Below are 21,156 nucleotides of genomic sequence, written 5' to 3' on the forward strand. Positions count from 1 at the left end.
CAATTGTTGAAAAGGATCATAAATTTAGGAATAAAAAGATTTAATCAAAGTTATAGCAAACAACGGGTGATTTTAAAGCTATTGAAAAAACCACTATCCGGTGGATAGCGCTATCCGGCTTTCATACAACCGGGCCCTGTTGATTAAACATTCTACAAAACGGAGCCAGCAACGATAGTAAATTTCAATCGTACTATTACTTAAGGATACTATCAAACGAACGCTTTCTTTACATTCTGAACTATTTTTTTTTTAATACGAGCTGTCTGCGTATCTCACACATTATTTGTTCTCTTTGATGAATATGACAAGATGAATATGACTCTAGTCTTTGTACAAGAGTATTCACGGGCAGAACCGATGCAAAAACCCAACTGGACAATGCATTTGTCCTAAATACAGTACTCGCCATCGCATAATAGGGATCTTAAGCATGTACTATGTAGGATTGGAACTCGACGACGGCAGCTATCAATACAATGCTTCATTGAAAAGAAGTGAATTATAAAATACCTATAGGAGTTTTAGACGTGATCTACGTTCTGTTTACAACGACAAAACGTCGTTTATTACGTCCTTTGTAGAACGTCTATGTTCAGGAACCAGTGAGCGCTACCTCGAATTAAGCCCTATAGAATTGTCCCTGAACGTAAACAAAATGTGTTCAACGTCTTATATCTCATTAAATTGGTACAGTTGACAATATACAAAAACGTTTTATCATAACATTTATTTAAATAAAGGAGTATTCCAAGTTTCCAACCACGTCGTCGTCGTGTTCAAAATTTTGTAAAATGCGGAAAATATATAGCCATGCAAACTGCGAAGTTTGCTGCAAATTTTGTATACTTTTGTATTACGTGCGGAAATGTGTAGGTAAATTAGTTACACACTTTAGGCCGGGGGTCGGAATGCCATTGTGTTGCCCTCAAATAATATAAAACAATATTTGCGGCGCCTTTGCGGAATATATCGCGCTTTTCAAATCCGGCGTTTATAACGCGTGCGTGTGCCTGCAAGGCAAGATAAAGCCCGTTTTCCGTGACGTAATAAGGATGCTTTCGATTGCTTGCGGAAAAAAAAACGGCCACGACACAACTGTCTGTCCATGGGTTAATCTCCCCGTAATTCGTAAATACTGTTTTAGTGCTTTATCGAGATCATGACTGCAGACGAGTTTCCAGGTGATGTCTTGATCGACTATATCCATCGACTATTACACAAATATATCCATACAAATCTATTACAACCACAGTTAGATAACTTTATTTCCAGCACTTCAAAGAGGTATCTTCAACAATATTTAAAAAGTTTACACATTATTTTCGGGAATTGATGATTGATAGTAAAGCGTGGGGAAATTTGCTCCCAGCAATGTCATAAATTGTTTTTCCAAATTCACACCATTTTGATATATGGACGTATTTTGCTAAAAAAAGAAAAGCGACATATAAGCAGAAGCATGCAGCGGTCACAGGAAGTATATAAACTAAGATAATACTGTGTTCAAGTAGTAAAAAACTGCTCAATTTTTAAAGTATTCTGAGTCTAAAAATTACATGCCAATTATAGATGTTCATAATAGCTGGAAACTGATTTTTGAGCAGTTCAGTTCAGAACATTTGTAAAATCATTACCGTCACCATAATTACATAAATTATAAAAACCTTCTTCTTGGCTAACAAAAACGTTGGCAATCTGCATGAAGTATTCTACGTAAATCTTATCTTATATATCTAACTTAATCTAATCTAATAAACTCTTTGGATTTAAAACTTACCGGATTAAAAAGATAACAGTTATCAAATAACAATTTCATATCGTCAACAAAATCATACACTGAATCATAGTTTATAGTTTGTAATTTCGTCTTGATGGCCGTCAAATCAATTGGATTTTTTATTATTTCGTAATATTTAGGGACCTAAAATATAAAAAAATCAGAAACAGTTAAAAAAAAAACATGCCCGCTACCTCTGCATGGTTATCTTGAAGTTGAATGCAGGTTTTCTTTCCACCCCGTCTTATGAAACATTAGGAACCTTAAGCATATTAGACGGCAACACGACGATGACGCGGTTGAAATTCTCGTTTAAATAAATGCTTTGGCAAAGTGGTTGTTGTATATTATTAATTGTACCGATTTAGTGAGATATAAGGCGTTAAAAACATTGTGTTTGTGTTTAAGGACAATTTTATAGAGCCTAATTCGAGGTAGGGCTCGCTGGGTCCTGAAATGCAACCGTTCTAGGCAAGACGTAAAAAACAACGTTTTCCGTTGTAAACAGAACGAAGAAGACGTCTATAACTCATCATGGGTATTTAATTATTCATTTCTTTTCAATGAGCCATTGTATTAATAGCCGTCGTCGTCGCGTTCGCGTTCTACATGCTAAAGGTCGCTATTGAACCCGGTATTACAGTTACAAAGTAATCATGCTGTCTAGAAAATGTAGTACTAAATATTGAAATCGCGTGCGGTTCCATAAAACCATACAAACGATTTTAAAATGAAGATATCCTTATAATTATGAAGACTACCGTACGAAATATTTCCAGAGGATCTCGCGTGACTAATAACGCCTTCACGAGAAGTAAAAGAACATAAGTTTACATTGTGCTGCAGCATGGTGTGCATTATGCAGCAGGAGTTACTGTAGTAAAGTTACACCCACCACAGTTGTTTTTGATGCCTTAGATCAAACACTATAATAGACATTTTTCACCTTTTTAGGGTCAACTGGTCTAGCAAACGGGAATGAATCATCTGAGACCCACAGTTCGGTTAATAACTTGTCACACAGCTGAAATAAAAACAGTGAAACAATAAGAACTTTATTTACATTTATAATTCATAACTCCGTTATGTCGAGAAGCTAAGGAGTAACTACAACACACACAAGACAATAGTAGCTCTAAAAAGCAATATCATTTTTTACTTGATAAACAAAACTACAAAAATTATACCCCTTAGGTGGGCTTGCCACTGTTCGTAAAGTTCGTCACAAACAAGAAATGATACTCACATTCAATTCTTTCGACGCCTCAGTGCGTCTTGATTTTCTTGGAAAAGGAAGTAAGAGGCTCTTTTCGGAAAGTTTCCTCTTAACACTTTTGTTTTCCTTACATTTACTGCTTGGATCTAAAAACATCACACGCAGTTTCACATAAAAAGCCAGTCACGATTTCACCAACTCTTTCCACAAGCGCTGAAGGATATCAAAGTTTTTTTATGATAAACCGAGAAAGGTAGACAAAGATATTACTCGAATTAATACAAATCTTACATCAAGTTTTTTTTAAGGCGATCTGTCTTTCTCGAACATGAATTTATTATTATCTTATACTTAAGCAGATAAATCAGAATGAAAATCGTTTTGTGTAGATATCAGATGGTTTGGTCTTGCTTGTGCTTTTAAATGTTGAACGTTGCTCATCATAGATGTATATATAGATATATAGACTAGACAATGCATCTTTGAAATTAGGCCAAAAAAACGATTGTCGGCGATTGCCCAAAAAAAAGAGAATTGGGACTATAGCAAACGAAAAGGTCGCTGACTTGATTCCCACGGTGGTTTAAGCTAATTTTTCAGCTTGCTCTTTATCTTACCATGATTGCCATCTGTCTTCTGGTTTAAATCCTTTGCATCTTTTGTATTTCTCGGAGTTTCTGAATCAAGTGACTCGTTAGAACGACAAGAACATACTCCTTTCTGTTCGTTCTCGTTGTTGACATTATTAACAGCCAATGGTCGTAAAGTCATGTCCTTACAATTGAATTAAAATTTGTCAAAACAAGAAAAAGAAAACAAATACTAAAACAATGGCATAAACACAGAAATTCTTCGCCCACCTCTTCTGGACTGGACAACATTGGACTTGAATTTCGAGAAAATCGAGGCATCAGCGGATACGGGGTTTCATCGTCTTCTCCTGTTACACTAATTGGCGGAGAACATATAGAGACTTGAGGTGGAGTAGGAAATGTTTCCCCAACGTCGTCTTTCTCCTTTGCATCAAAATTCTCTTCAACACTTTCATCAAATTTGTTTGGCTTCTGCTCGCTTTTGTAAACAACATTTCTTGATGCTTGAAGAGAACCATAATTTCAAAACTTGTTTTAGAAAACAAAATCAAGACATGCGATTTCAAACGATTTGGAAAAAAATATGCAAAGCTCAATTTTGAAGTCACTGTCAACGTCAATTTACATTTGCCTGAAATTCGGATTAAAGAATCTTGCCGTCGACTTCATATTGCTTTTAAAGCGCGATTCATGAGTATACATTCCATCCGCTAATCGTTTTCTTTGTATGGAATGCCGAAAACGCAACGGCATGCCGATATTGCAATTAGGAATTTCATGACAGACTAGAGAAACGCAAAATCACTATTAATTTTTGGTTTTGTGAGAGTTCTTATATTCACAGCAGGAGACAAGTATGATGGTTCCACGAGAAAAATCAAATCTAGAGAGGTCTTCAAATTATCTAGCCAGTTGCCTAATCCCTTGATTTGCATGCAATTTAAAATTGATCAGTGGAAGGATACAAGTGTAAGGTGATTGTATCCAACAATTAATCCCGTGTTTAACATACTGCAAAGTTCTACAGACGTTGGTTTGCTTATGACGAAGCCCTGAGCACATAAATTACATTGACTACTTCAGACAGACAGGAAGAAAATGTTTGAACAGATGCCTGTGGAACATTCAGCGATTTTTGAGACGTCAGTACGCCCACGGATAGCTCAAAATGACAATGATTGTGTAAAAATACAGAAAGAAATGAGAACAGGAAGAAAATGTTTGAACAGATGCCTGTGGAACATTCAGCGATTTTTGAGACGCCAGTACGCCCACGGATAGCTCAAAATGTCAATGATTGTGTAAAGATACAGAAAGAAATAATGAATTTGTTTCATTAGGTCTGAGAAACAACAGCTTAGAGAAATTGACACGTACTGGAGATACATACAGAACTGGAATTCTTACACTCTTCGCCCTTGGGAACCAGGAAAACCTCATCATTATAATGAAGTATGATTCTGATATCAATCAAAGTCCATTGCTCACATGAAAAAAAGTGCTACATGTGTGGCACTGAATTCAGACGCCAAAGTCAACAATGCTGAACTGTTTGGACTGCCTAAAGGGATTTTCTGCTTTAGAGGCAATTATTTACATAAAGTGTAAACGAAACGATTTCACCAACACATTTCAACAAGTGCTGAAGGATGTCAAAGTTTTTTTATGATAAACAGAGAAAGATGTTATTCTAATTGGAGTGAACGACTTTCATATGGAGGTAAACTAGTTTTAAATCAAAAGCCTCTTTTAATGGTATTCCTGAAAGAGATGCACTCTAAACGAATGCATAGCTCTATAGGGCTAACTTCTTTTGACCTAGTTATATACAAAACTTTGCTTTGCAGACATCTCATCACATCACTAACAATTATATTTTCACTAATATCGCACCAGTGGATAAGTTATTTTTTATCCTTCACGCGTATGTATTCGCCCACTACTCTTGTAAAATATTGTAATAATTTAAAAATATTTGTACGTAGCCTATAATCTGCGTACATATAATCCACTCATTACAGCAGTAATATTACCATTAGTGCACTATTATCAATTGTATTGCAATAATCGCAACTTTCTCACACTCCACATACCTCTACATTCATCAAAGGTGGTGGATATATACCCAGGATGTCTGACCATTTCCAGAAGATGTCGATGAACATTAATAGATACTTGTAACGTAGGTGATGGAAATTTATTAACGTTGTCACTAAGGAGTAACTCATCGATTACTCTGGAGATATGATCAAACTTTTTGAAAACAACAAGATTATCTTCACACAATAATCCTTTCCCTAAAATTAACGGGTATATAAACAATTACAAATAGAATTTTTTTTTGCCAGATAAACATGCTTTTCAATGCAATTAAACAACTAACAAGATTATCTAAACAACCATATTAAGAAAAACCACACTCACTGGTAAAATCAACACAACAATACCTTCTGTATGAATCATTCTTACCTTAGCTCACTATATATTATTAAAGAAAGTTTAAAACTGACCTTTTTCAACAAGTTCATCAATAGCTTCTGAAGTTTCTCGCATTTCATTAAAAATTGGTCTCGATGTCGTCGTATGCAATAAGGACGTAAGCTGATGTTGAAACGATTCTTCTTGTTTATTCAGAAGCAAGTTAAGGGCAGTAAAAAACCTTCGCACTTCAGATCTTGCACATTCCACAGCAGAGCTAATGCTCTCATCACTCGCTTCAATTCTCTTGTGAATTGACTGTGAAACCAAATCCAATTCTCTAATTCTGTTATCAAGCCTTTCCTTAAGAACAGATGCAACTCCATCTATAGGTTCAATGCTATTTCTAGCTAATTCGCCTGGTGGAAGTTCTTTGACACACATACAGCACATGAATCGCGATTTGTTTTGATATTCCAGTGTGAGGTGATGTTCTCGACATACTTTACGAGGTGTAGAGACTTTACCGTGGTTTTCTTTTCTTCTTTTTAGTTTATGTTCTTTGTCATAGCATTCTGCACAGAAGTTGGTCAAGCATTGGGGACAATAAAAGATTGCAATATTTCCTTCACAATATTCTCTACATTGTTCATATTCTTCCTTTTCTGGAATTTTTGAGACAGTTGCATCCATCTAAAAAGTTACACACAGTCGTCATACAGAGGAATGTCAAAGAATAATATATATGTATGTTCATACTGTACTTGTATGTAAATATCCAGGTTTGACTGGCTACTTACACATGAAATAACCATACGTATAGTAAAGCCTATCAGCTCTTTTTATGTCATTGAAATGCTTTGACTCTATTTTACCATTTCCTAAAAATGACACAACACTTAGCTAAGGGTCTAACATGCTTAAGTGACATTCAAGAGGATCATGGCCCATGCAACTAAGCATCTATAACACGATTTTCTACGTAAATCAAAGGGGAAATGTGACTGTAGTCTTTCTAATAATATTGCAGGAGTTGTTCAAGCTACCTTTAGGTTAACATACAGTCAAAAAGCAGGATGATGTTATCAGCTAATGAATATAGCTTATATTTTATATGAATTTAAAAATGTCATTAACAACTGGGTCAATAAAATTTGCATATCTGATTACAAAAATAGGTACACAAAAAAAATAACATACACATAAAAAGGGACCTATATAAGTATTCAAACTATCCGATTAATTAATACAGCTTTAAACACCCAATAGTAGTGATATGGAGATAAAAAGAAATCCATCTTGGATCTAACTGGCTATAAATAGCCTTATCAACAGCCTTATACTAACAAAATGTGCCCAAAAATTACAAAGATCACAAATTTGTACTGTAATATATTGTACAGTTTATGTACAAGTTTTACAACTACAAGGTGTTTCAAAATCAAAAGAAATAACTACTGTTTGACATGTTTTGTTTACAAAATACAAACAATCCAGGCAGAACAGGAATACCCATTAATTACTGTGTATGGTATGAATCGTATGTGTCATATATATGTGCCATTGCACAATGCAAAATAGTGGGTAAGCTTTCAAATTAAAAGAAAGAATCACAGGCAGACATATAGTATATACTTTGTTTTGCTACTGTTAAACATCAGTTGTTATGCTTCATTTAATTTCTCTCAATTGATATTGAGGGGGGGGGGAGGCAATGTTAATTAAAAACAATTTGAAAGAGTAGCACTGAAAAGATTATCTACATTAATATTTGCATTAAAAATACCCGTAAGGAACAGTTTAAGAAAAGAAGGAATTCTTTTTAAATTCATCAACTATTAGCTATATACTCTAGTTAGGTAATACTTAGCTATAAAGAGCCAATACAGGACACTAAAGGAACTCAGGCAAATAATAAAAAATACAATATCAGTGAAATCACATTGAAATCTAAAATATTAGTAACAAAAAGACTAAAATAAAATATTTTGATTCCTTCCTTATTTTGTAAAAAAATTGTTTCAATAGCCATGGAATATATTTTGGTCAAAAAATGCTATTCTTGGATTAAACCATTACATTGGTACTTTCAAACTTAGAGAAATATATTCATAAATAACATGCATAATAACTTAAATATGTCACAAGAGATTTTTGTACTTTAAATTGTTAAACATGTGTTGAATGTATTTTTTAAAACACTATGTTGGGCTTTGATATTAATTCTTCAAATTGTCAAAAGAAAATTAAATGAAATTTAATCCTGAGCATATTAGAATATTTTAATCTTAATCTATTTTAATTAATGTACCATATTACTTAACAGTACAAAATATCATGAGAACAGCAGCATATTTTAGGATTTCATGAACTTTTGCATGAGTAATAAATTTAAAAATGATTTCGCACTGATTTTGAACATATATGGAAAATAATTCCATACCAAGTATAAACTTTTAATGCTTCCTGTATAATATTTTCTGGCTATGTACATATCATTGTTATATACCCTATGCAATGTTTCAACTGGTTTGCAGAATGTATGCTCTAATTAAAAACAAAAATCACCTTTTAATTATTTGTTACTTAATTGTTGCTTTTAGATGGTGGTGTTACTAGTTGGTTTTGCTTCCTTTAGTTTCCTAACCCTATTCATGCGGGAACAGATAATCAACCTGTGAACATGCTGGCAGGTTAAAACTACTGCTCCAATCATCAATTAGATTGTTTATCTGATTTTATACTTCACTAATATTGCAAACATATGCAAATTTGAAATTATAATATATTACCTTTAAATATTACTTCATACAGGCAAATTTTAACTGAAATTTTAAATTATGTTGCAGAGAGCAACAATTGCATTGTCTATTATGAACTTCCCCCAAAATGCAACAGTAGTCTGCAGCTATTGCCAACTAACTATCACAGTGACCCAGCCAAATTATTTAAGTCCTTATAGCCAAAGTCAGTCAAATTACTCAAGGTTTATATGAATTCTACTGTTATATAAGTATGTAAAGCTCCCAGCTGTTAAACACTGATGTAACTTTCTAAATTTAATGTATGCTTAAATTTCAAGGAAGAGGACCCCAGTTCATGCATTCCCCTACATAGATGAAAAGTTGGGTTGGATTGAATATGAAAAAATTTTCATATAAAATTTAAACAGTATGACAAATGTCAAAAAGATGGAAATATTATTTGTCTCAAGAATTATATGGGGAGACAATGGTGGGGTTATGCCACTGGCCTTGCTGCTTCCTGATCATGTTGGCAAAGCTGTTGGCTGCTAAATCAAGACTCACAAACTTTTATAAACTGTCATTTATATAAATTAGCCAAAGGCAGAGACTTTTATGTCAAGTTAACAATTTGACTACACAATTATCACACATGAATTTGACCCCAGGAAAAAAACAAACATTGTTTTCAAAGAATAAAAAATATCTTCCCCCCCGGTTAATACTTAATAGAAATATTAGCTCAAATAGTAAAATAACTTGAGGCTAAAACTGAGCATTTTATTTGATTTTAAATTATATTCAGAACACTTTAGTACAAAGACGAATGCCCTTCGATACCAATACGAATAAAAGCACAGTTAAACGGGCATGAACGCGCCCAAATAAAATGTCAACTGTCGTCTGAACCCATTCAGGTAACATAATAATACTGCGAATATCTCGCTTGAATGTCTTCCCCAAAATAATTTACACTCTTTATATGCATCTAAAACACTACCTGTGTAAAAATTCAACTTTATTTCGCAGAAATTATCCCAAATACACTTCGTTTCATTGAAATATTTGCACACGAGTGCATTCATCGTCAAATCCAAAATTTAAAAATGGCGCGAGGCGGGAAATGCTTCCACTTTACAAACTGTTCTTATCGGGAAATTTTTGCGCATGCGCTGTTTTAACCAAATATTCCTCAGGGAAGTGAATTACTCTTTTTAAAGATAATTGAATAAATAATGTGACAATTAGACAATGAACACTATTCTCTAAAGCTGGATATAGTAAAAATCAGGTCCATATCGAAGGGGGTTGCAGAGAAGTGACACTCCCAATACTGGGGAAAGCGTGCGTCTGCGCACGCGCCAAAATTATCAAGCTATAGCGGAAAATCTGAATGGCAACTTTTCGAACAAAAAAAACATACCCATTAATTGATAAAATATAATTACATCTTGAATTTCAATAATTGAATTATTGCGAAGCCGAAAATTTCTCGTGTGCGGCAAAATATTTCTTCAAGGTTAGTAGGTTACAGTGGTTCTGCTCATAAGAATGGGTAACCTACTTGATTTAAAAGTGCTAAAATGTAACATGTTTCAGTATTAATTTCCTATCATTAACTCAGCTTATACCTCATTTGAGCTATGACGAACAAAAATTGTTTAAAATGTTCTGGTCGTTCTCGAACTGACATTTAGAGTATAGTAATTGAAAGTGTAAACAAGGCGTTTGTTACATTAGCGACTGTAAGCAACCTTTACAGTAATAAAATGTGTCTCAAATAAAAGTTCTGAAACTGCCGTTGCTCAGTTTAATTGATAAATGCTTTAGAAGATAAATTTGTTAACAGTCAACTTTAGCTCAAGTTCTTGTAGGATGCAACTTCTTAGTTTCTAGAATGCAATGTTTCTAGTTTTATTTAGAATGAAGTTAGTCATTTTAAGCCTTCGGAGACGTTCGGAACCGCTCTTCAATGCCAATTACAGGTAAAGTTGATCGAGGTACATGCACGCAGACGTTTTCCACCTCCTCCCAGGCCACTCCTCAAAATCTCCGCGAAATATAATAGCTCTCTTCATCTGAAATATGCTGTCTGAAAAAACCAACACCATCTTTTGAGAACATAGATAAAGGCGTATAAATTTCGCCGCAGTATTTTAAAATTAATATATTTTAAGAACGATCGTCTTATTTACCAAGCTTGCATGGCCGAGGTAAAATTATTTAGGGGCAACAACAATTAATAAGAATTTAATCAAGAGCTATCCGGAAGTATCAGTTGAGTGTTTAAAAACTGAAATAGAAGAACGTCTGCTTCAAATATCTGTTAAGAGCTTTATCAGGAAAGTACGACCAATAAGTGTGAAATATGTTTTAACCAATCGTTTCTTTCTAGGAAATCCCCAGACGTTTGGAAAATATCAAATATGTGCAGCCTCGCCACCATGCAAAATTGTTCCATGTTCTAGGGTAGAGGATTTAAGACCAATTTTATTCACTATTATGATTTCAAAAGGGCAAGAATCCTATGCGGTGTAGAGTGGATTCTGTAGGATGTGAAGGGAAAATTAGTGATTCAAACTTGAGTGGCCTTGCATGGTCAACAGCTGTTCTGGCACTCATCCGTCACTACATAATTGGTTTATGAATATGGAAAGCATTAACTCTATATAATCGATTTTTATTTGTAATAGTATAAATTATACATAATTTTACCATTTGTATTTTACTTAGTATGCTCACGCGTTTTGCTTGGCCGAGAAGCGTGTTTCTATAACTGTCTATAGAAACACGGGAACTTTCGATCTATCCTCGGCGCAACTTTAAAATTTAAAACCTAAACAAAATCATTCATAAAGTGCTCTATATACTAAAAATGTCAAACACACCAGAAATGTATCACAAATAAATTCTGTCACATTATTGTGTATACTTGTATAATATTATGTAGTTGTTAGTTTTATTTAACTGAATATGACAAATTATTAGAAAATAGACAACAGGAGAGGAGCTCCCTCCGAAGAAGCGGCTCTCGAGTCTAAATAAGGGAGAACTAGCCACTCTATAGGACTAAACTTAGTCATAAAGCATAAATAAAGTATAATACATCGTTCGTTGTAAACTACGGCTTCTGGCTTGTTAATTATGCGGGCATAAATTATATAATCAATGGCAATTAAGATATTATAATTATCACGCGGCATAGATTCACGGTAAATATAAAACTTCCACTTCAACTGGAGTAAAATAGAGGCTGCCAGCAAGGAGGGATTGTGTCTTGCTTTTTACCTTTCGTATATCCAGGCGGAGCTTGATATGTGTAACCGATATTTGCGTAATTAACTATTCTATACCGAAAAAGATGTCCGTCAACAATGGTAAGATCAGGTCCACCCCCAAATTTAGGCCCACATTTCATATGTCGTTGAATTGCATATGGCTTATTCGGACTTATCAAAGGCAACGTGAAAGGCGGGAGATCATCATTATTGCGAATTGAAAACAAAAAGGAGCCTGGAGCAGATACGTAAGCACCATTTGTTACTTCCCATTTAACTGTCGCGAATCCTCCAAAGATAAAAGTCTTGTTATCTTTTAAAACTTTTACAACTGTCAATGTCGGGACTTTTGAGTCGCATCTATCATGAAATCTTTCACTTTTACTCTCGTCTCTTGTCGCCCGCCAACAAACACTCCAATTCCCTGTCACCGGCAGCCATTCTGCCAAAGTTTTTGTAAATTCTGGTGACTCGGCGGCCATTATGACTGAACCCAATTCATTGGCTATAATATACAATATTGAAGGATCGATTATTAGCAGGCCCGTCGGAACCGGGGCTGTAGCCCTAAAATAATATTCGTGAATGTCTAAAATAATGAATGAATTCGGAAAAATAATTATGTCCAGTCATAATCCTTCTTTAGCGTAGAAGGTTGATTTCGTTGTTCCATCGCGAGTTTCCTCATATATAATTAATACATGCTTCCGTTGCTATACTGTGAAAACTGAATTTCAAAATAGGGGAGATACAATCATTGAAAAGCATTAGATGTTTACTGTGATTGTTAAAATACAATACATTTATATTTTAGAAAGATTTTCTGCTTTCAGGAAATTCTTTGAAATATCACATGATTCACATCCTCTTGATCATGTAAAAAGAGGAAACACAAAAAACTCGGGCCGCCATTGTTGGCAAGAATTGGCAAGAATAAAACAAAGCGGAAAAACTCGCGACGGTCGCCCTAGGAAACACGCGCATTACACAAAATTTCACTAGTGAATCGTGGAAAATAAAAGTGTGTAAAGGCTAATTTACACTCAGAAAAAATCTCATTTGGATCGGAACGAACAGAAAAATTTCCTTTGTCGGTGAGTTCTCAGGCGGCGTTTATACAAAGGAAACTTTCCTGTCCTGTCCGATGCGAAGTAGAATTTTCCTGAGTGGAAACTAGCCTTAAGTTTTAGTTTCCGGTACAACATGCCCATGTCCATCTAATAATATGATTTATGTACTTTGTTATTTTTCCAATTTTAACAAAAAAAATGCTAATATATATACCAGCACAATTTTTTCCATCTCCTGCATACCCAGGGAGGCAGCTGCAGTTGTGTGAACCGTTGATGTTGGCGCATATTGCATTTTTATGACAAAAAATGGAAGATTGAATGGGACATTCGGCAACGTCTAAATTATAGAAAGAAAATACTGTTTCCTGGCCCAAATTGACATGCATATTACAAATACGGGCTATGGATTATAAATTACATCAATTTCTAGCACTATATCAGTAATAATTTTTGAAAGCAATACCAGAATTCCCGTCGACAGTTTTACCCTTTTCATCTTCATTTTTTTTCTAAAGGAAATAGGCCTAGATTACTATACACGGTCTAGATTACCGTACACCCTTTTAACAATAATGATATAGTCAATATAATACGGTAATATACGATAGTATTTTAGTATATGGCGACTATGGCAAATTTTTATGGAATTTCTTTCTTCAATCCTTCAAACATTTTTCACCCCGTTTTCACTAAGTCAATTTATCAGCTAAAATGAGTATCCGTGCCATTTTATGGTGCCTAGCCTTTGGTTTGATAGCCTGAACACTACTCAAAAATTATTCTATTGTGACAAACAAATACTGGTAGTATAGGTATAGGATAGATAATTTCAGTTACTGACATAAAGTTGGTTTCTCTTTTATTTTACTCCGTGAGCATTTTGGTAGGATGGATTTTCCTTACTACAATTATTTTTGTCCATTTCTCTATTGCTTAGTTGGCTATAGATCGAATCGTGAATGACAACGACAACTGTGTCGCCTGGTCACTTTCAGATAAATTTACAACGATAAACTCGCAAAAGAAAAACCATTTATGCATTTTCCCCATGCACAAATTTGAATCATTAGGTGATTTGCCTCAATTGTGAAGAACTGAAACTGCCAAATATACACTATTATGATGTTCAATAAGTTGTATTTAATAACCGCCAGTGCCCGTGTATAATTATTATATTATTCGTAATTTATAACTACGCAATCATGCGGCCTATTTATTGCCGTTGCAATGTCGATCATCATAACATTATCCTACCGCTTCAACATCAAGCATTAGTATCCAATCTCCTGTCTTGGTTTTTTCTCTCTCTTTAGTGACGTTTGTCAGTTGACAATTTTCGACATTCATTGTTGTTCTGTAGTTGAATCCAACACATTTCTCTTCGTCTTTGCAGTGAGTGTGACATCCTAACATAACATCTGGAGATGTAATATTGTGTCTTGATATTATCTCATCAGCGGGTAGCGATGGACCATCTAAAAATTCAACTTATTTAGCAAAATTTGTAAAAACGTTCATATGAAAAAAGCGTATGATTGCAAGCTATGCCTATTACATGCATGAAGTATATAAAACGGAGTAATACGATATTTTACACTGAGCAAACGCACCACACTGTCACATCCGAAGATGACTCACCTCTTATGATTATGTCGTAATTTTTCGGGGAACATTGGTTTGCAAAAATGTTTCCAAAATCAAGCAAAAACAAGACAAAAGTTGCTGATAGATAGTACATCATTCAAATCTCTGACTCAATATAATAATATTTTTTCACCGAAATGCATGGCATGGAATGAAGACAAATAGGAATGGATCGTAAGATATGAGATAAGCTGCATTTAATAAAAAATTTTCTTAATTACTATAAACATAACACGCAGTTAAACTAATAGGTAGGGGTGGACGACTTTGTGCTAGCTAATAGAAAACGCAAGAGTTAATTGAATAATTTATGTCACAATTTTTAATTAAGGCCCGTGCTGCAATATTTCAAAAACGGGACATATGTTATAAAAACTGAAAGTGAAAGAATAAAGAATAAAGGCCGGCAATCACCCCTGATTTTCCACAAAACAAGAATTTCCCCTTAGTTTCCTTGATAGTGGTATTAATACTAATATTTGGCAAGTATATTAAAGACGTGCGATTTGATATATTGAATAAATAATATTAGTTATTAATATGTTTTGCCAAGTGAATAAATAAAAAATACGTTACGTTAAAAAATCATCGACAGGTGAAAATCATCGTTTTAAGAAAAGGCTAAAAGGACTGGTTTTTAAAAGTGTTGGTAGAAGATATATAAAACTACTCTTCTCCACGTTGTTAGATCATATATAGCGATGACGCACAGAGACGTCATATAATTTAAGGAAGAAAATATGTGTCGTGTGAATTTTACATTCACTTTGAACGTCTTCCACACTTTGAAATTTTCAGGCTCAACATTTCATTTATTTATCTTGTTTGTTTGCAAAATGAAGCCTTTTATGATTTCCGGACTTGAACCCTTACGACACTGTGCGTTAACCCGCTGTACGATCCAATGCCGATCCATTCCCCGTTTTATTCAGACGACCAGCTTTCTAACTACATCGTGTTTATTGCTACTAATGTGTTGAGGTAAATTCACATTAATATTTTTTTAAAATATTGTCAGTTTTGCCACTCGAAGATAAAATCTATATCATCTTGCAACTGTATAAATATCTTATGCATATTTTGCATCATTGAAAATGAACAAGTAATATTTAACCACCTCCAAATGTAGGCCTATTTACGTAACGGCATATTTTATTTATGTAACGGCATATTGCAAAATTAGGGGACTGCAACGGAGGCTTGAAAGCCTGGGGCTGATTTATATCCATCCACCATCAAATATTTCTTAACATTCTGTTTACAACCTTTATTAAACAAAAAAATACACAAGACTGCTGTTGCTCAATTTAATTGATAAATGCTTTTGACGATAAATTTGTTAACAGTCACCTTTCGCACAAGTTCTTGTAGGATGCAACTTCGTTTCTAGAATGCAATGTTTCTAGTTTTTTTTTTAGAATGAAATACTGATTATTTTTTTGTTAGAACTGGCATCCAAAGAAAAACAATTCAGTATTTTGTACTTTTTCGTGTCAACACCTTGGCTGAAAAGGAGCTAGCCTAATAAAATGGCTTAAAATTGTTTAAATGATATTTAAGGTAGGAAATCTAATATAAAATGAACTCTTCATCTTTAAGTTTAGAGTAATTTCAGAAATAAAAAATGGCTTTCGAGCATTCTAATTATAGTTACCCTAGTAACTAGGAGGCGGTAGTGGCGGCTTAGCCAACTCTCAGGACTATATAACTATATACTGCTTTAAAAAAAAATAATAAGAATTTTTCCGCTATTTGTGTGAAAACCAAGGAGGCAACAAAATATGCATAACTTGAATTTATTTAAACTCCGGAGTGTGTATATAAACTGAATTTAGCAATGTACTTTTATGTACCAAGCTTTCATGGCCGTGGTAAAAATAGTTAGGGGCGACAGAAATTATTAAGAATTTAATCAAGAGCTATCCGGAAGTATCAGAAATATCTCTCAAATATCTTTTGAGAGCCTTGTCAGGAAACTACGAATAGTTGTGAAACATGTTTTAACCATTCGCTTCCTTCTAGGAAATCCCCATACGCTTGGAAAACATCAAATATGTGCAGCCTCGATCCCCAAGATTCCTCCATGTTCTAGGTTAGAAGGTTTAGGACCAATTTCATTTACTGTTATGATTTCAAAAGGGCAATAATCTCATGCGGTGTAGAATGGATTCTGCATGTAGCCGATGTTGAAGGGAAAATTAGTGATTCAAAATTTAGTGGCCTGCATGCATGTTCACCAGCTGTTCTGGCACTAATCTGTCTACTACATAATTGGTTTATGAATATGGAAAGCATGAACTCTAATCGATTTTTAATTGTAATAGTATATACATAATTTTACCATTTGTATTTTACCCCTAGTATACTTAGGCGTTTTCATTGGCCGAGAAGCGTGTTTCTAGCAGTGAAATCAATAAGACTGGAACGCTCACCCTCCAACTTCCCCTCATTAATGAGTGAAGCCAAGATGGCAGATCATGAAGCCTTTCTTGTAGGTATGATCCAGGCCTCTAGTGCGGAAATTTCAAGGAAAAATAAGAATTGCCGCCATTTTATCTACTAAATTTCCGCGTTGAGGCCTGGATCATACGCAAAAGGCTTCAGTGTCCGCCATCTTGGCTTCAAACATCCGACAGAGTGAGCATTCCAGTCTTATTTCAGTTCACTGATTTCTAGAAACACGGGAACTTTCTATCCTCGGCGCAACTTTAAAATTTAAGACCTAGACAAAATCATTAATAAAGCGCTCTATATACTTCACTATAAAAATGTTAAACACACCAGAAATGTATCACAAATAAATCCTATGACAGTTTTGTGTATACTTGTTTAATATTATATAGTTGTTTGTTTTGTTTAAAATATGAAAAATCATTAGAAAATAGAAAATAGAAAATAGAAAACAGAAGTGGAGCTCGCTCCGAAGAAGCGGCTCTCGAGTCTAAATATAGGAGAACTAGCCTCTCTATATGACTAAACTTCCAGCTGATCTGGGTATAAAGATCAACCAATCAGAAACCAGATCTTCGACGAAAGTGAATTATCTTTTCCTTCATTGCATATGACTTCGACACTCGAAAATATCAAGTAATTTTACTATATTTAGGCGAAAACATGCTTATTTTTTCCCAACTTTAAATTAGAATTTAAATTTTTCGTCTTTTATACTATTAGTTAGAAGAATAAGAACAAATAAAACCAGGCGTATGATAACTCAGTTTTGTCGTGACGCCTTATGACGTCATGATCTCAGATCAGCTGGTTAGTCATAAAGCATAAATAAAGTATAATACATCGTTCGTTGTAAACTACGTCTTCTGGCTTGTTCTTTATGCGGGCATAAATTATATAATCAATGGCAATTAAGATATTATAATTATCACGCGGCATAAATTCACGGTAAATATAACACTTCCACTTCAACTGGTGTAAAATAGAGGCTGCCAGCAAGGAGAGATTGTGTCTTGCTTTTACTTTTGGCATATCCAGGGGGAGCTTGATATGTGTAACCGATATTTGCGACGTTAACTATTCTATTGTCAGAAAGATGCCCGTCAACAATGCTAAGATCAGGTCCACCCCCAAACCTAGGCCCACATTTCTGGTGTGGTTGAATTCCAAATGGGTTATTCGGACTTATCTTAGGCAACGTGAAAGGCGGGAGATCATCATTATTGCGAAACGAAAACAATAAGGAACCGGGAGCAGATACATAAGTCCCATATGTTACTTCCCATTTAACTGTCGCGAATCCTCCAAAGATAAAACTCTTGTTATCTTTTAACACTTTTACAACTGTCAATGTCGGGACTTTTGAGTCGCATCTATCATGAAATATTTCACTTTTATTCCCGTCTCTTGTCGCCCGCCAGCAAACACTCCAATTTCCTGTCACCGGCAACCATTCTGCCAAAGTTTTTGTAAATTCCGGTGACTCGGCGGCCATTATGACTGAATCCAATTCATGGGCTATAATATACAATATTGAAGGATTATTAGCTGGCCCGTCGGAACCGGGGCTGTATTGTAGCTCTAAAATAATATTTGTCATGCAATGTCTAAAAATAATTATAATAAGTAAATTCGAGTCATGATCCTTCTTTAGCGTATAGAAGGTTGATTTAGTTGTTCCATCGCGAGTTAATTTCCTTATATATATGAAAACTGAATTTCAAAATAGGGGTAATACAATCATAGAAAAGCATTAGATGTTACTGTGATTGTCATTCTTAAATACAATATATGTATATTTTAGAAAGACTTTCCGGAAATTTCTTTGAAATATCACATCCTCGGGATAATGTAATGAATTAAAGGAAACCCAAAAAACTCGAGCTGCCATTGTTGACCAGAATAAAACAAAGCGGGAAAACTCGCGACGGTCGCGCTAGAAAACACACCCATTATATAGATTTCAAAAGTGAAATATGGAAAATATAAGTGTGCAAATGTTAGTTTCCGGTACAACACCCATCTAATAATGTATGTGCTATGTTATTTTTCCAATTTCACTAAAAATTCCTATAAATTAATTTTACCAGTGCAATTTTTTCCATCTCCAGCATATCCAGGGAGGCAGCTGCAGTTGTGTGAACCGTTGATGTTGGCGCATATTGCATTTTTATGACAAAAATTGGAAGATTTAATGGGACATTCTTCACCGTCTAAATTATAGAAAGAAAATACTGTTTGCTGGTCCAAATTGACATGCATATTACAAATATTAAATTACAGCAATTTCTAGCACAATGTCTGTAATAATTTTTAAAAGAAATACCAGAATTTCCGTCGACAGTTTTTCCCTTTTCTTCTTCATTTTTTTTCTAAAAGAAATAGGCCTAAATTACTATACACGGTCTAGATTACCGTACACCCTTTTAACAAGATCGATATAGTCAACATTACACGGTAATATACGATAGTATTTTAGTAAATAGCAACTATTGGCAAATTTTTATGGGCATCTTACTTCAATCCTTCAAACATTTTTCACCCCGTTTTCACTGCGTCAATTTATTGGCTAAAATTAATGTTCGCGTGCGTAGCATTTGGTTTGCTAGCCTGAACACTAATTAAATTGACACGGGTACCTATTTTAGCCGTGCCGTGCCAATAAATTGCATGAAGCCGAATAGCGCTATCCACCGGATAGTGATTTTTCAACCGTTCCAAATGCTTGAAAAGCGATAATACTATTATTGGAAACAGCCAAAAAAGTGATATTGATATCCATAGTGCAAAAAATTATTCTGTTATGACAAACAAATACTGGGTAGGTATAACCTTAACCTAATGGATATATGGTACCGGGTATTTAGGAGATAATTTCAGTTACTATAAAGTTGGTTTCTCTTTTATTTTACCCCGTGAATATTTGGTAGGATGGATTTTCCTTACTGCACTTATTTTTTGTCTATTTCTATATTGCTTAGTTGGCTATAGAATCGTGAATGAGAACAACAACTGTGTCGCCTGGTCAATTCCAGATAAATTTACAACTATAAATTAGCAAAAGAAAAACCATTTATGCATTTTCCCAATGTACAAATTTGAATCAATAGGTGATTGTGAAGAAACGGCCAAATCTATCCTATCGATGATGTTCAATAAGTTGTAACCGCCAGTGCCCGTGTATAATTATTATATTATTCGTAATTTGTATACCTACGCAATCATTCGGCCTATTTATTGCCGTTGCAATCAATATCGAACATCATAACATTATCCTACCGCTTCAACATCAAGCATCAGCATCCAATCTCCTGTCTTGGTTTTTTCTCTCTCTTTAGTAACGTTTGTCAGTTGACAATTTTCGACATTCTTTGTTGTTCTGTAGTTGAATCCAACACATTTTTCTTCGTCTTGGCAGTGAGTGTGACATCCCAACATGACATGTAAAGATGTAATATTGTGTCTTGATATTATCTCATCAGCGGGCAATGATGGACCATCTAAAAATTCAACTTATTAAGCAAAATTTGCAAAAAAAGTTCCTATCAAAAAAGCGTATGATTGCAAACTAAGCCTATCACATGCATGAAGTATATAAAACGGAGTAATACGATATTTTACGCTGAGGAAACGTACCACATTGTCACATCCGAAGTTGACTCACCTCTTATGATTATGTTGTAATTTTTCGGGGAACATCGGTTTGCGAAAATGTTTCCAATGTCAAGCAAAAACAAGACAAAAGTTGCTGATAGATACATCATTCAAATCTCTTACTCAATAATAATATTTTTTCACCGAAATGCATGGCATGGAATGAAGACAAATAGGAATGGATCGTAAGATATGAGATGAGCTGCATTTAATGAAAATTTTTCTTAATTACTATAAACATAACACGCGCAGTTAAACTAATAGGTAGGGGCGGACGACTTTGTGCTAGCTAATAGAAAACGCAA

At 34.5% G+C, this 21,156-nt stretch overlaps 2 protein-coding genes across 2 annotated transcripts; both read right to left on the bottom strand.

Moving 5' to 3' along the window:
* Window positions 1-1,253: 1,253 nt before the first annotated feature.
* Window positions 1,254-9,850, bottom strand: LOC114531447. Its single transcript, XM_028553058.1, has 9 exons — window positions 9,752-9,850; window positions 6,100-6,700; window positions 5,683-5,886; window positions 3,857-4,092; window positions 3,614-3,770; window positions 3,027-3,142; window positions 2,727-2,804; window positions 1,781-1,924; window positions 1,254-1,429 (listed from the first exon to the last, which is right to left on the bottom strand). Exons 2-9 carry the CDS (start codon window positions 6,698-6,700, stop codon window positions 1,313-1,315), a joined length of 1,653 nt encoding a protein of 550 aa, XP_028408859.1. The 5' UTR covers window positions 9,752-9,850; the 3' UTR covers window positions 1,254-1,312.
* Window positions 9,851-18,140: 8,290 nt separating this feature from the next.
* Window positions 18,141-20,681, bottom strand: LOC114531475. The gene is made up of 4 exons (XM_028553081.1): window positions 20,477-20,681; window positions 19,524-19,569; window positions 19,285-19,410; window positions 18,141-18,715 (listed from the first exon to the last, which is right to left on the bottom strand). Exons 1-4 carry the CDS (start codon window positions 20,633-20,635, stop codon window positions 18,141-18,143), a joined length of 906 nt encoding a protein of 301 aa, XP_028408882.1. The 5' UTR covers window positions 20,636-20,681.
* Window positions 20,682-21,156: the final 475 nt, after the last annotated feature.

This window comes from Dendronephthya gigantea, unplaced genomic scaffold, assembly GCF_004324835.1.
Source record: "Dendronephthya gigantea isolate DGI-Jeju-01 unplaced genomic scaffold, DenGig_1.0 000072F, whole genome shotgun sequence".
Classification (NCBI taxonomy): domain Eukaryota; kingdom Metazoa; phylum Cnidaria; class Anthozoa; order Malacalcyonacea; family Nephtheidae; genus Dendronephthya; species Dendronephthya gigantea.

Excerpts from the sequence above, each read along its gene's own strand:
- LOC114531447 (XM_028553058.1), bottom strand. The coding sequence starts at position 6,700 with ATGGATGCAACTGTCTCAAAAATTCCAGAAAAGGAAGAATATGAACAA. Across the intron at positions 4,093-5,682 it reads CACCTTTGATGAATGTAGAG|CATCAAGAAATGTTGTTTAC; the intron begins GTATGTGGAGTG and ends GTTCTCTTCAAG. Across the intron at positions 3,143-3,613 it reads GAAGACAGATGGCAATCATG|ATCCAAGCAGTAAATGTAAG; the intron begins GTAAGATAAAGA and ends TGATGTTTTTAG.
- LOC114531475 (XM_028553081.1), bottom strand. The coding sequence starts at position 20,635 with ATGTTGGGATGTCACACTCACTGCCAAGACGAAGAAAAATGTGTTGGA. Across the intron at positions 19,411-19,523 it reads AACTGTCGACGGAAATTCTG|ACGGTGAAGAATGTCCCATT; the intron begins GTATTTCTTTTA and ends TCTATAATTTAG. Across the intron at positions 18,716-19,284 it reads AGATGGAAAAAATTGCACTG|CCCATGAATTGGATTCAGTC; the intron begins GTAAAATTAATT and ends TGTATATTATAG.